Source organism: Frieseomelitta varia, unplaced genomic scaffold, assembly GCF_011392965.1.
Source record: "Frieseomelitta varia isolate USP_RPSP 00005682 unplaced genomic scaffold, Fvar_1.2 scaffold_683, whole genome shotgun sequence".
NCBI lineage: Eukaryota > Metazoa > Arthropoda > Insecta > Hymenoptera > Apidae > Frieseomelitta > Frieseomelitta varia.
This window is the reverse complement of record NW_025110460.1, coordinates 17,981-31,671: the sequence shown is the minus strand read 5'-3', so window position 1 is coordinate 31,671 and position 13,691 is coordinate 17,981. Positions and strand designations below refer to the sequence as shown.

The 13,691-nt window shown below is 38.0% G+C and overlaps 1 protein-coding gene and 1 long non-coding RNA gene across 2 annotated transcripts; one reads left to right on the top strand and one right to left on the bottom strand.

Moving 5' to 3' along the window:
• LOC122535228 lies at positions 1-10,770 on the bottom strand. The gene is made up of 4 exons (XM_043666585.1): positions 10,659-10,770; positions 4,203-4,319; positions 2,522-3,018; positions 1-2,249 (listed from the first exon to the last, which is right to left on the bottom strand). Exons 1-4 carry the CDS (start codon positions 10,767-10,769, stop codon positions 1,793-1,795), a joined length of 1,182 nt encoding a protein of 393 aa, XP_043522520.1. The 5' UTR covers position 10,770; the 3' UTR covers positions 1-1,792.
• LOC122535230 lies at positions 4,779-12,925 on the top strand. Its single transcript, XR_006308117.1, has 7 exons — positions 4,779-5,010; positions 6,052-7,413; positions 7,495-7,721; positions 7,845-8,381; positions 9,626-9,828; positions 10,596-10,798; positions 11,511-12,925. It is a non-coding gene; the product is annotated as an uncharacterized LOC122535230 (long non-coding RNA).
• The last annotated feature ends 766 nt before the right edge of the window (positions 12,926-13,691 follow it).

Below are 13,691 nucleotides of genomic sequence, written 5' to 3'. Positions count from 1 at the left end.
TCTCTCACAAACGTGTTTGCTACGTCGAATATCGTTTAATAAAACGTACTTGTAAAATATAGAAAAAATGATACAAATAGTGACCATCTAGACTCTCGAAAAAGGATTTTCTCAGTAAGCGAGTCCGGGCTGATCGGGCTTCCTTTTTTGCGCGTATATTCATATTATATCATCATGTATATTCTGTAACTAATAGTAATATTAATTGTATGATCGCTATTAACTATTTATTATTATTATTATTATTATTATTATTTTTATTTTTATTATTATTATTATTATCATTGGCTCGCACGCTAGACCGATCGCTGTGCCGGCACGTTACGTTCATGATTTACATCGACCACTTTTGTATTGATAGAATTTATTCTGTCGCGAATAAACAAACATCAGAATACAATAGTTTCTCGAGGCCGTAAACCAGAGCTGCTAGGTTAGATGGATTAATTAAATACAGTTTCGTAAATGGGGCCATAGTGTCGCATGCACGGTGCATTTAGAAGCTTATATTGTAGATAAATTTTCGAACAAAATTTCTTTCAATACCTTGTTTCAATCTTGTCGAGCCAAAGTTGTTACTCCGTAATTCAATGTGCTTGAAATTTACTACGGTCGAGCGCACCGGCACAGTAATTGGCTTCTACTTGTATCAAGGAAAGCGTGTCGAGGTCGCACGAGGCTTCTGAATTTTTGTTCGAAACGCTACTTTATATAGGGAAATTATAATCACAGATTGATTCAGCGCGTAAATTTCTAAGCGGACGCGCGTTTTACGATTCATCACTCTGTTTCTTCGTCTTTTTTTCTATTTTTTTTTTTTTTCATTTGTAGGATTCATCGTTTAGACACGTGGGCTTTGTAATTCAAAGTCTATCATGGTTTTTGGTCGCTAAAGGATATTAGGTTCTTTGTGTTTTTTTTTTTTGCTCGTCAGTCGCTCTCAACTTTATACTCGTCAAATATTTAATTCAACAAGCAATCATCGAACTTGCACGCTACCCGATGCCCGATAAGAACACGTAAGTACTATTCCATCAAGGATACAAATATGTATTATCGGTTACAACGATCAGTCTGAAAACACGATCAAACGAGAGATTAATTTTTTCAGGTTATTTTCCAAATATATATTTCACGTAGATACACGATCCTTACAAATTTAATGTTAACCATTGGAAACAACGAATCCACCAAATACAACAGGTACAGATAGACTTTGAAAGAATCTAAACTTGGCGATTCAAAGAATACATCTAACTGTTTCCTGAGATCTTCACGACATACTTCAAGCAGTCTGATATGAGGAACCCGTACGTAGATCTTGTATCTACGTACTTTCGTACGCGAATTGAAGCCTCGCACGAACGCGGTGCCGTAAAATTTGTTAAATTTCTTAAAATAATTTCTTCTCTCTTCTTTTCTAGTGTCGTTCGCGTCGCTCGAGAGCTCTCCCTTACAAAGAACTACCATTTTAGGGTATATCATCAACGAATAATCTAAAATCATACCTATCGCAACTAATACTTTCAGTTGTTGTCGCTTTGATTCAGTCTGTTTGCAAAAGCTTTGAGAAATTTTTTAAAAAACCGTGGCTTATTTATGGTGCGTTTTTAAGTCAGCTTTTTGTAAGTACAAAGTGAAATTTTCAGCTGGCAACATTTGCTAATTTCTCTAGAATCAATCAATCTCCATCTTCTTCTGTTAATCTTGAAAGGAAGAGCGTATCCTCGAGTGAACAAGTCGACGTAAATCATGGACCTTTTATCGAATAATCGAACATGTAAGTTCTTAATTATTCCGCGTACTCAGCGTCCGTACCCCCGTCATCTTGATTGCTATCGTTCGCCGTTTCTTCAGCATTATCGGCAGATTGTTCTTCGGTATTTTCTTCGTTTCGAAGTTCGGTCATTTCTATTCTTTCTTCAATCTGCTCCTCCGACGGATTTTCGTCCTCTTCGGATCGTTTCTCAGGTTCATCAGTAATGGTGATCGTCTCCTCGTTTCTGAACGCGTCCACGATCTTCTGCTCGATGGTCAGCTGTCTAACAGCGTTCTCCAAGTTCTCTCGTAAAACTTGGCTCATCTTTGTTTCTTCGTCTTGCCACGTTGACGGCATGAATGTCATTCGCACGGTTTGGTACAGCTTCCTGAAGCCCAACTTTTTGTATAAACTCTGGCTGGCTTCATTTTCGGGACGTATGACGACAAAAGGTTGATATCCTCTTTCGGCGACTCTCTGCGTCAAATACCTACGATTTTGCTATTATGAATGGAAAAGTATCGTTGGTAAAAGACTTCTTCGAAGCTATCTGTTTTACGTTCGCTGCTACTAAATTTGTTTGAATTTGCATTCCTCTTTTTCTATCGAAAATATCACTAATTATTTATCCTTTAGTATATTATTTTAATCGCGACAATAGTATTACCTAAATACGTGTTAGTAGCAGAGAAAGTGTTAAACTGTTATCAAGCAGCCCAACTAAATATAACATGATCTCGATAGAAAATGAAATTTCCCTACCTTGCCAATTTTGTACCGTAGCCCTTTCTTCTGTATTCTGGTTTCGTCTGCATGGAGAACATCGCCCCGTAATAAGATTGAACCATCCACGCTGCCAGGCTTTCTTTCGCGAACACTCCTGCCGCTGGGAGGGTGCTGATCAGCCGCAAAAAGACCTCGTGACACTCCATATCGTTAGCAGGGTACAGTTCATAAATTCCTTCGGCGTGTTCTGCCTTCAATGGCCGAACTTGTATATCAGGGTCTTCGTTCGGTTCCTCGGCACTGTCTGCATTTTGAGGATTCTCACACATGAAGACATCTCCGACTACCCTCTCTATAGTCCCAGTTCCTTCGTAAAGGCGCATTAACTCTTCCGCAATGTCGTGATGTATGAAGTTGATGTACAGTGGCTTCGACCAGTCGATCAAAATGTCTTCGTTTCTCAATAACGTGAGCAGCTCCAGCCGATCGTTAGGACAAAAGACGCCCACACTCTCGAACATCAAACCGTGTGGCTGAAAGTCGATGAAGTGATTACGTTAAAGGAAAGATTGGTCTTCCGCCGGCGCTAAAACTGCGGAGAGAAGTTGTGAAAGGCTCTGCCCTCAGGCGCATGAATTATTTATCGCGCAGGTTTTTGTCGCCCGACGTTCAGATTTACTCTGCCCCGACTTTCGTAAACGCGAAATTCCATTTGAAATTTCCAATTCCACTCGGAAATTTTTTTTTAAACTTCGTTGCCCCCCCTCGGAGGAAGTTAGACGCCGTTTCAACACGAAAAATCGAACAAACACGGTGAGAAATGTCAAGGATCGCGTTTTTGATTTACGAAAGCTGGCAAATTTCAGAGAGGATGAGAGAGATTTAGCGGTAACGCGTTATGGAACGGACAAGATTGCGGACACGTTAATTAAGTAAAGAGCATCGAGCGAAATAAGAGGTAGATTAGAAGAGTGAGGTCAGGAAATGAACTGGCAAGGCTGTGAAACAAAAGATTGGCCGAAAGCCAAGCAAGGATCTGGGCCAACTCCTTTCTCCATCTCGATACATTTGGAAACAAGATGAATTTGCCGAAGATATACGTATATATATATTTTTTTTATTAGAATTCAGTTAGACCGTCAAATAATCTCTTTATAGAAATAATTGATAAATTATTATCAAGCAAAAATAGGAGATACAATGATGTTCGTGACAGAGTGATAAATTGTATCTCAGATATATATATATGTATATATATATATATGTATATATATTTTTTTTTTTCGCGTTTATTTGACGGAAATAAATTATACATGTTTACACTGCTGTTCAAAAGTATTGTGCACAGTCATCATTCTTGCAAACTCTGCAATATATAAATTATATTCTGAATTTTTTCCCGTATAAATACATATATGTTCTAGTAATATTAAATTGAACAATTTAATTGCTAAAATCTCTTCAAACAAAAAAGTTATATGACACGGTGGATACTGTTAAATATAAAGATCGTTGTCATGTTACACGGGTGTTCTGATAAGAACATTGTGCATATATAGATAAGAAGACAAGATAACTGTTGAGATATTTAATGAATTATTAATAAAATAGTTTCTTTAACATGGCACAAATTAAAATACACACAAAGGTCTCATTATTTCTTGTATAGGTAATACTCCACGTACTTTTAGATTTATCAGATGTATTTTATACTCACAGATAACGTCATTCCGGGGAAGTGTAAGCAGATTGCGTCGTCGGGCCAGTTATTAGCTACATAGAAATTAAAGTCCCATACTCTGTCTTGTATGTAGGTCAACAAAGTTTGATGGAACTGTAAAACAGAGACAACGATCACGTTAAAAGCTGAAAACAATCGGCGAAGGATTTATACTTTCTTCCATTGCCAACAGTTCCCCAACTGAATAACCACCGTGCCAAGTAAAGGGATAAAATGAGTAATCTTTTTGTGCAGCCAGTAGCCAGTTACAAAGCTACGGGTCCGCGAAGAAACAGTTGGAAATCTTTTCATCTCGCGGAAGAATTAAGAGAGTACAAGCTCTTGGGGTAGTTAAAGGAAGGGTTTCTTTCTCGCGGTGCGCATTGGCTAAAGGCAACATCTGAGATGAAAAGGTGGATATTTACGAGGAAGCTGCAGGATAAAGAGTAATCTAGCCAAGGGCGACGCTTCAGACGTTGCCTTTTAAAATAAAAACTACCACGTGCGATCTTTGATACTTTCGTCCCTAAAGCATTCTCTACTTTCTTCGTCAAGTATTACAATGATTTCCAGTGGAAAAGAAGTCCTCCGTGAGTTTCATTTGTTCGATCACTTCTGCCATCACCGATACATACATTGAAACCAAAAAAGATACTGCTATGGACGATAATTACCAACAAACGCAACAGACGACCGCTTAAAATTCTGGAAGAATTTTATCGATTGGAAAATATACGTATGTTGAATGCAGTTTACGTGGTACATGATGTGAGCTACTAACTCGATAAGAACCTCTTGGTTGAAAGTAAGTAAATAATCGACAATACTGCAGAACATTATAGCGTGTCCCAGATTTTACCATTGCATGAGATAAAGTATCATACGAACGAATATCATACACTACGGTGAACAAAACACTAGCGATTCCGCACGTGAATTCTATTCTGAAGTCTAATACAACCCGGCAGCAGCACATAGTACAACGCGTGTTTTATTTTATCATGCACGTTTTATCCGTTATATTACATTTTACACTTTTCGTCAAGGGAATTCGCACGAGAATTTTAACATTCTTAATCGGATAAAAAGGGCAAGCAAATTTCCCGCGTCTTCTTTTCTCTGAAGAAAAAAAAAAAGGAACGATACGCGCTTTGCTTGTACGTGAAATATAGTTCCGCGGGCACGGATGTCGCGTAATAAAATGTTTCACATGCGCCACACGTGATGTATAACCAACGTAAATTTACATATCACTGGCTCGAATCTCGTAAAGAGCCGGGAGAGATGATGCAAATGAGAAAGTTGTAGGAATTGTCTCGATTCGTTTGGTGTCTTTCAAGTGAAAACGCTTCGCGTCGTGTAAAAAGAATTAATTCCAACGAAGAAGTTGAATTTGCGGTATTCAGTAGAATGTGAAAACACGAATTTGTTCCATTCACATCTAATTTCATCTAACCAGGCCTAAAAAATTATTCCACTGATGAAGCTTCCTTGTCATTCCCTTTCTAAACTTCCATCTTTTATTACATGCTGGCAAAAGTGAAACGAAAGAACTTTGTTTAGCTTGTCAAGACTCTGAAAAGTCCAGTTTAATGATACCGGCGCAGGCTTGAAATTACTCGCGAGTTAGAAGTCATGCAACCTAATTTACTCGCTTTGGGGGTTAATAATAGAACAGCACGTAAACCTGACGGCGGATAAACGGGAGCCTAACTGTATTTTTCCCTTAACGAATAAACTCACAACCATCGCTTCGCATCGCACATTTTGCTTTAATAGAAAGCAGAATGCAATCTCGACGGAGATTCTTCGTTACTCTGTCCAACCAGTTGTACTTGTCTTTCAGCGGCCGTGCCTGTATTATACGCGAGAGAAAAGAAAAGGAATGGCTGTATGTACCTATGTACAAATTAAGTATAGTTGTCTTATCGCATCGCTACTTGCCACCGTTGCAAACGATCTTCCTTAAACCGAACCGAGTGCGTGTAAACGAGGGAAGATGAAGTATGTCGGGCCTGGAGTTTCTCTCGCTTCGTCCGCTTGTCACAGAGACAAAAGAAGAAAGACGGGATTTGAAAAGTAGTCCGTCAAAGCTACTCGTTATCGAGCCACTTCGAGACAGAGCTGTCGTTACTCACTGAGGATCGTGACGTGTTGCAAGCGTGCAAGAAGCATCGATTCAAATGCGGATTCGAAAAAGTCATACGGCATCGCGTGTTCACGCTTGGACACGGCCTTGACCTTGCCTTTTTGTTGGTTGGCACAGTTTTATTCGAGGATAAATGACGCGACTAGTATGCGCCATCGTTTCATGCTGGCCAAGCATTATAGCGCGCAACTTCCGAATTGCGCAAATTGTTAATGCGATGACGGGATGATAATTTCGAAGAACTATTCTTTGAGAACTTTAAACTAAACTTTAATGATTAAAGGAGCTAATAATAGATTAGAACAGCAGGCTGGGTATGATCAAATTTTTATTATAAAACTTGACCATCAAATAGTATCGTTGGGTCGTTGATGACTGTAGTAATTTATGTTAGATCACAAATTTAAGACGTTTGATCTTATTTTATATTTTATACATTCTCTGCGATTGATTTTAAATCTACGTAATTTAATTGTAAATTACAGTTCCCAATTAGTTAATCCATCCGTTGGAAAGAATGTTATAAAAATTGCCTTTCAATCTCCTTGTTTGGGATAAACGAGTGCGCGAGTACAGCGACGAGTACGCGACGCACATTGCGAATTCACAAACGTTATGTCAGACGAGAGAGTCTTCGCGATCGCAGATAAGAAATCGACGATCCTCCCGATAACGTTGAACGCTTACGACATCGAAATTCCAACGGAATGTCGCAAGAACGAATCTCTTTGTCGATATCGCGATAAGATTGCAAGATCGACACCGTGCGTTGATCATGGGAACTCAACCTTGGCCTTGACTCCGCTGCACCTTGCACATCGGTACCGGAATTGAGGTGGCGTGGCCAGTAGTCGTAACACCGGCAGTCTCGCCAGCCGTCGACGAGCAACAAACAAAGCTCTTTTTAGATCGATAACTCGCTGGCTCGAGAGTGAAAGGCGAAAGAGAAAGAGATGAATCGACGCAACGCCGACAGAGTTCCTTTGCAATTCACCATTTTCTGCTCACCTTCAAATATTTGGAGATTGTCTGTCGACGAAAAGGGCACACGTGTAACATGTAATTCCGACTTGATTACTTTTCCTATTGATCTAGTACTCAAATGTTCAGATAAAAAATCGTCATTTACTTCTGCCATAGGTATCCAGTGTTTTGAATGTGTGTGTGAAGAAAGTACTGAAACCGCAACGTAAATACATATGGATATATTTATTATACAATTATATCATCTATGTGAAGCTCCAGTAACGAGAAATCGCGATTTATGTATTATCTTTTAGAAAAAAGTTCGAAATGGGAACATTGCAAAAAAGGAAGAAGAGAAAGAATTATTTGTTGTACATCAAAATGATATTGATGGATAAAAGGTATGTAATTAAAATTTTATTACATTTAAATGAAATCACAATGAAATTATTTCTATCAATTGTCACACTCTAAGTATCATGTATATTTTTCGTTAATTATTTTCATATACGTATGTCAAAGAGAAATAATAAAAATCCACGTGATCCAGCGTTGAAGGGTACCGTGAATAGAAAAGGAGAGTGATTAAACTAGGTTCCCTCGAGGAATAGTAGTCAGCACTTGAAACGAAGCATTTAATGTGAACACACCAAAATGAAAGAGGGAAATGAAAAAATATGATCAGGCACAATGAAAGCGAACTATATATAGTAATACTGACAATAAGGAACAAAATGTGGAATGCAACAAGAATGAACGAAAAGGAAACGTCAAAATCAGGAAGATTAGCTGAGATGCCGATTACACTTGATAAGACTGATAATACAGATGATACTGATATCACTGAAGCTGGTCTCTCCGATTCGTCGTGTATATCGATCGCTACTGTGACGTCACACCGACGTCAGCCGAATGAATTCGGTAGAGATCGGCTTCAAGACTTCCGATGCCCTGAGGCCTCGGCGCATAACTTGCCGATTTCGTAGGTCGCTACAATGCCGCGACAACGTGCGCAGGAAGCAATTTACAAGCGGAGATAGTATCGTAAATAACTTATAACGGTAATTAATATTGTACTGTAAAAAATAATATTTATACTATTTATTCTTTTAATTATCGACAACATAGGTATTGAATTAAACTCTTTGACTTGTAAGAGATTATTCACGAAATGCTGATATGTTAAAACAGTCTATTTCATGAAGGTGCTTTGATAATACTTTACGTTAAATAAATAATGATCGATTATTATGAATATCGGTTAATATCAACCAACGATACAAAATATCATGTTATTGGCATGTAACGATTGTTGTTATCTACACCATCTGTTCAAAAATCTTAGAAAAATTGCAGAAATAATATTTCTTTTTTCTATGTTATACTGTTAATATACTAACGATTTTATTGAATCGACGACTATAATTCGAAATTCATAATTTACAGCATTTGCAAGTTTTGTCTCTTGAAATTTCTTGAAACAGCATAAAAACAAACTGTAGTAGATCTTTCGATGATGGAGTGACAATAGAAGCGATAAGAAATATCAGTTTTATAGATGACTAAACACGATGAGTATATATGTACATACATGCATACATACATACATATATAGTAAGGAACACGATGACACATTTTACAATTCCGTAATCAGTGTACACGGGGTTGGTCTATCGAAACGTGTCGACAATGAGAGATTGTAGCCTCGATCCTTATTATATTATATTAATACGTGCCTAAAACTTTCTATGCACCGTTTAGATACAAAATCACATCGCCTTGTTCGCGCCGTTTTACGACGCCGCATGCAAATATCCCAGCGAGAATATCGCCGCTGCACAAAACGACCTGTACCAGTTACGACCTTGACACTAACCTAGCACAACGGCCGAGCATTTATGCCAGGTTACGGCGGAAATACTATGCAAGGATCTCTTCCTTTACGCCAGTAATCTTATCCTGTCGATCCGCGCCGCCTCTTCCCTCAGGAATCCTGCGGATATCCTCCCCCTATCGTTCGTCAAATTTCCTCTTTTCCTATGTATATGTATATGGCTCCTTCTTTCAATATTCAATATTTTTATTTTCTTTTATTGTCTAAGTTTCTTTTCCTTTTTTTTTTTAAGCAAATTTTTATTTTTCGTAAAGAACTACCTGGCTCTTAGAAATCTCAATATCTGTCGCACAATAGATACTTGAGAATTCAAATTATTTCACTCGAGAGCCTGAGAAAATGTTAAATATTTCAGTTGCTTCTATAACACAGCAAAGACAAATATTTTATAATTTTTTACGAACTTTTCAGGAACCTAAAGACGTTTCGTACGTGTATAAAGAAACCCAGCTCGTCCATGGAAGATACATACGTGTACTCACGAAGAATTAAATCAACGTTCATTCTTCGAACTGATCGTGTCCCAAGCTTAGGAAGCTTAGAAAGCTAACGTGGACATTTTCCAAGGCCTTTAGGTTGCCAAACGATAATTTAAAGATGGCAAATGCGTGCAGGTACTGGCCTTCGTTCACACCAAGTTCCTTTTGGGTTGTTTTATCGCGTCGCAGTGAATTCCAAGGACCTTAACCTTGCGATATTAATCGTGGCGTGCATTCTCCGCGCGTAAATTTACGTGTCGCTTTTCTTACTGCAGCGTGGATTTACGTGTTCACCTAACCTGCATTTCAAACCAAGTCCAAGGTCTCGCCTGATCTCACCGCGTGATTTAGAACCGCGTTTTTCGAGCGGAAGACATCGCGAACCCACTTAATTAAATTTTTCGTTCGTAAAAATCACCCTGCGAGCATCGTAAATTAACCACCTTTTCACGTATTCGCATTAAAGCTGCAAAAGATGCGGTAATTTGCAGAGAACCGTCGTAATTATGCGAACGCCGGAATAAATTATTCGAAACCGGTTATTTTGTTTCTCGAAACGTAAACCGCGCTCGATACTGATCGCTGGAATTATTATTAGTCGAAAACATTGGCATTGGAGGGAAACGGGGGAATATTTTGCAAACTGGGGGAAAACTAATTTGCTCATGTAACGTAACAAATGAAATTTTTCCCGCGTGATGCGGCGTCATTTCTCATTCGTTGAATTTTGCGCAAAAAGTATATCGTTAATTGCGACGAAATTTAATTAATTATATATGTAGTTTTTAACTGTTTTAAATTAACGAAAGAAAAAGAAAAAATACCACGAAAATAGAAAAATCTATAATTTCAGTAACTTATAATACAAGCTCAAAACAAATTACACTCCTGTGGTTTTCCAGGATTTCCTGAAGTTTTTTTGTGTAAACACAAGCCGAGCAAATTTAAAAGGAAATGGCACGCACCTTTAAGGATTCGGGCAAGTAGCCAGTAAGGAAGTCCAAGAGTTGAAACAGCTCTTTCTCAGCGAGCAGACGAAAGTTCCGGCCTCGTTCCGTCGCTTCAGGGCACTCCATGCTGAAACTAATTACCAAGAGATGATTGTGTAAGTGGCACGAACTTTCGAACCCTAGTCGGTCTTCACCGCCCATAAAACGTCAGGCTCTATGTGCCCACTCATAACATGATCAACGATAATATTCGCATAACCTCGAGTGACTTTCGAGCTAATTTATATTGAATGATTTGTTTAAAAAATCGCGAGATTTTGCGACATTGTCTTTAATGCAAAACGAGTCATAACAGCAAAAAAAACGGAAGTTAAACATTATCAGTTGAAGATCTATTCCTAATGAATTACACGAATTAACTAACACAATTATACGCAATTTTATAATTGAGCAAACATTGTAGTTTTCCACGAATAATAATTGATACATCGTACAAACGAATAAGAGATAAATGGTTCTATAATTAGCATTAAAGAGGTTGACTCTCGTTTCTATGTTCATTTACATATGTTTATCGATAGATCCTTTTACGCGATTATGTAACTACTTTTGAATTTTAAAACCAACATGAGTGCATAATCAATGTCTTTTAATTTTTAATTTACCGTGACAAACAAAGTGTATCTAGATGCTTATCATCATTCGTATTAATTCTTATAATCCTTCGTATTCATTACAAAATTATATAGGAACATTAATTAAGCCTTATCGGTGAGCACAGAATTTGCCGAAGTTTAAAAATAGTAGAAACTTTCAAGTTTAATGAATATTTAGATTTATTCAAACATTCTGAACATTGGGTTTCAGAAAACAAATTCTTGTGAGAGGAGAATTTCAGAAGAATTCAAGGACAAACAAATTTCTCATGAGATACTTAAGGAGAATTTAATTTAACTTCTAAAGAAAGAATTCAAAAAGAATTTAATATTTCTCCAGCTGGGCAGGCTAAAGTTTAAAATATTCAACACTCAAGGCCTTGAAATTATACAGAATATACAGATAATGAATCACACAGAATATAGAACATATGGTAATTTAAATCTTTGTCTATATCTACAGTGATTGGATTAGACTAAATCTTATTATCTTTTCAAGTGTCGACAGTGTACACCTTTGCTTATGCCTGCTTTGCCAACAAAGTCGACGTAAATATAATCTCTATATTTTTCATTTTTTTTTTTTTTTATTAACCGAGAATAGCGACCTTCGACTTAGCGTGATACATCACAGCGGATGGTATTGCGATAAATAACATAACAAGAAAATGACGATGTTTGAAATTAAGATAAGTTATCTGTCTCCTTAAATTTCAGCGAGCGATTTATTTTATCGATGAAAAATTACCGAACTCATTAAATTTTACCGTTAAACGAATGAACGTTCGATTTTTTAACTTCTGTCAACGAGTGCTGATAAATTCATCGTACCGTGAAAGTACTTCACACGGAATGTGAAGGTATATTGAATTTATGAAAAACGAACTATTAAAATTGCCAACCGCGTGGCCGAGCCTTTATCGTGGTGAAGATTAATTGCTGTAATCGATGAACCGGAAACACATATGGACAATATCGATTAGCCACATGTATAAACATAAGGCACTATATCGGAAAATCGAACGAAAACGTTGAATTTTTATCGAGCTTTATATCTTATACAAACAAACTCGTTGTTATCGATCAATTTTTTCCTCGGCGTAAAATTCAATTTACTCGATCTCTTGTCCCTTCATAAATCGATAGAATTTTATGAACGTCAAATTCCGCGACGTTGTGTCAATTTGTATTTTTCATAGCGTGAAATTTAACGACTCTCATGAAATGTTTGAAAAACACGCTCTCGTTGAAGAAAGTAATATAATAATATTTATCACGCAATTAAACCGTACTACTGATAATGAAACGTTTTGAAAGATGATCTCGCCGATGAGAGTCAAATAAAGTGTAGGCAAAGAAAAATCCAACGAAATCCAAATAGGATTGTCTCTCGTAACCCATAAAATCCCGGATGAGTAAAACTCTTGCTAATTTTGAGCTCTTCGTACTTTATTTCTTATCTCCATCGAAAAGAGAATATCTTTACTCTTGCTAATTTATCACCGTATTTAACTCTATACTCTTCGCCGCATGCCTATGCAATCAGCCACCAATTGTTTTTCTAGTGAAATTAAACACGTATCGTTCGAACGCCAATTCGCTCAGTAGTATCGTTCTCTCATGTCAGTCACGGAAATTTGATTAACCTTTGATTAAAAACGAGGGTATCTCTGAGACATGGCACGTTCCAGGCTGCGTTGAGGAATTTTTACTTTATTGACAAGTAACTAACTGCATACCTACTACTTATAGGTATTTCCTGCGGTATAATCTCACCAGTGTCACGGCGATGTCACAACAGAAAGCACTGTACGATCGGAATCGTCGAACAATTCGGTGCAACAAATAAGCTGCCAAAGATCACGCTACCGCCAAAAGATCGTTTCTAGATGATTCGTCATTGGTAATAACGCCGGTTTATCGTGTATCGGCTGTGTAATGAAGCACTTATTATTACGTTACGTGCACGATTTACCTGAATAAGCCGCGTGATCCTTGTTCCAGGATACCGTGGAAGAATCACCGCGATCGACGGACGTTCGATTGTCGAATAGAATGGGAAAATTACGCGACGTAAGATCGGCCGGAGGTGAGAATGGCTGCGGGCTGTTGTCAAGGGGTAGTTCCAACGGAGGCACCCGCCCTCGCCGCCCCCTGAACCCGCACTGCCGCCCCTGGGTCACCGTTACCCTCCTTGCACCGAACGTCGTCATGCTGCTGCCTGCGCAGGCGCCCTTTTCGCTCAATGACGTATCGTTCCCCTCTAGTACCCCCGCGCTGCGTAATCTTTGATTCAGTCCAGTTGAAGAATCCTTGATTAAATCTGTGTAAAATAGTCTAATTTGAAAAAAATTTACCTAATAATCACGATTACAACAGTAGATACAAAAGA

Bases quoted from the DNA above. Each gene is read 5' to 3' on its own strand.
- LOC122535228 (XM_043666585.1), bottom strand. From the start codon at position 10,769: ATGGAGTGCCCTGAAGCGACGGAACGAGGCCGGAACTTTCGTCTGCTC. The intron at 4,320-10,658 runs GTGCGTGCCATT...TCTGTTTTACAG, and splicing joins ACTTGCCCGAATCCTTAAAG to TTCCATCAAACTTTGTTGAC. The intron at 3,019-4,202 runs GTGAGTATAAAA...ATCGACTTTCAG, and splicing joins TCCCCGGAATGACGTTATCT to CCACACGGTTTGATGTTCGA.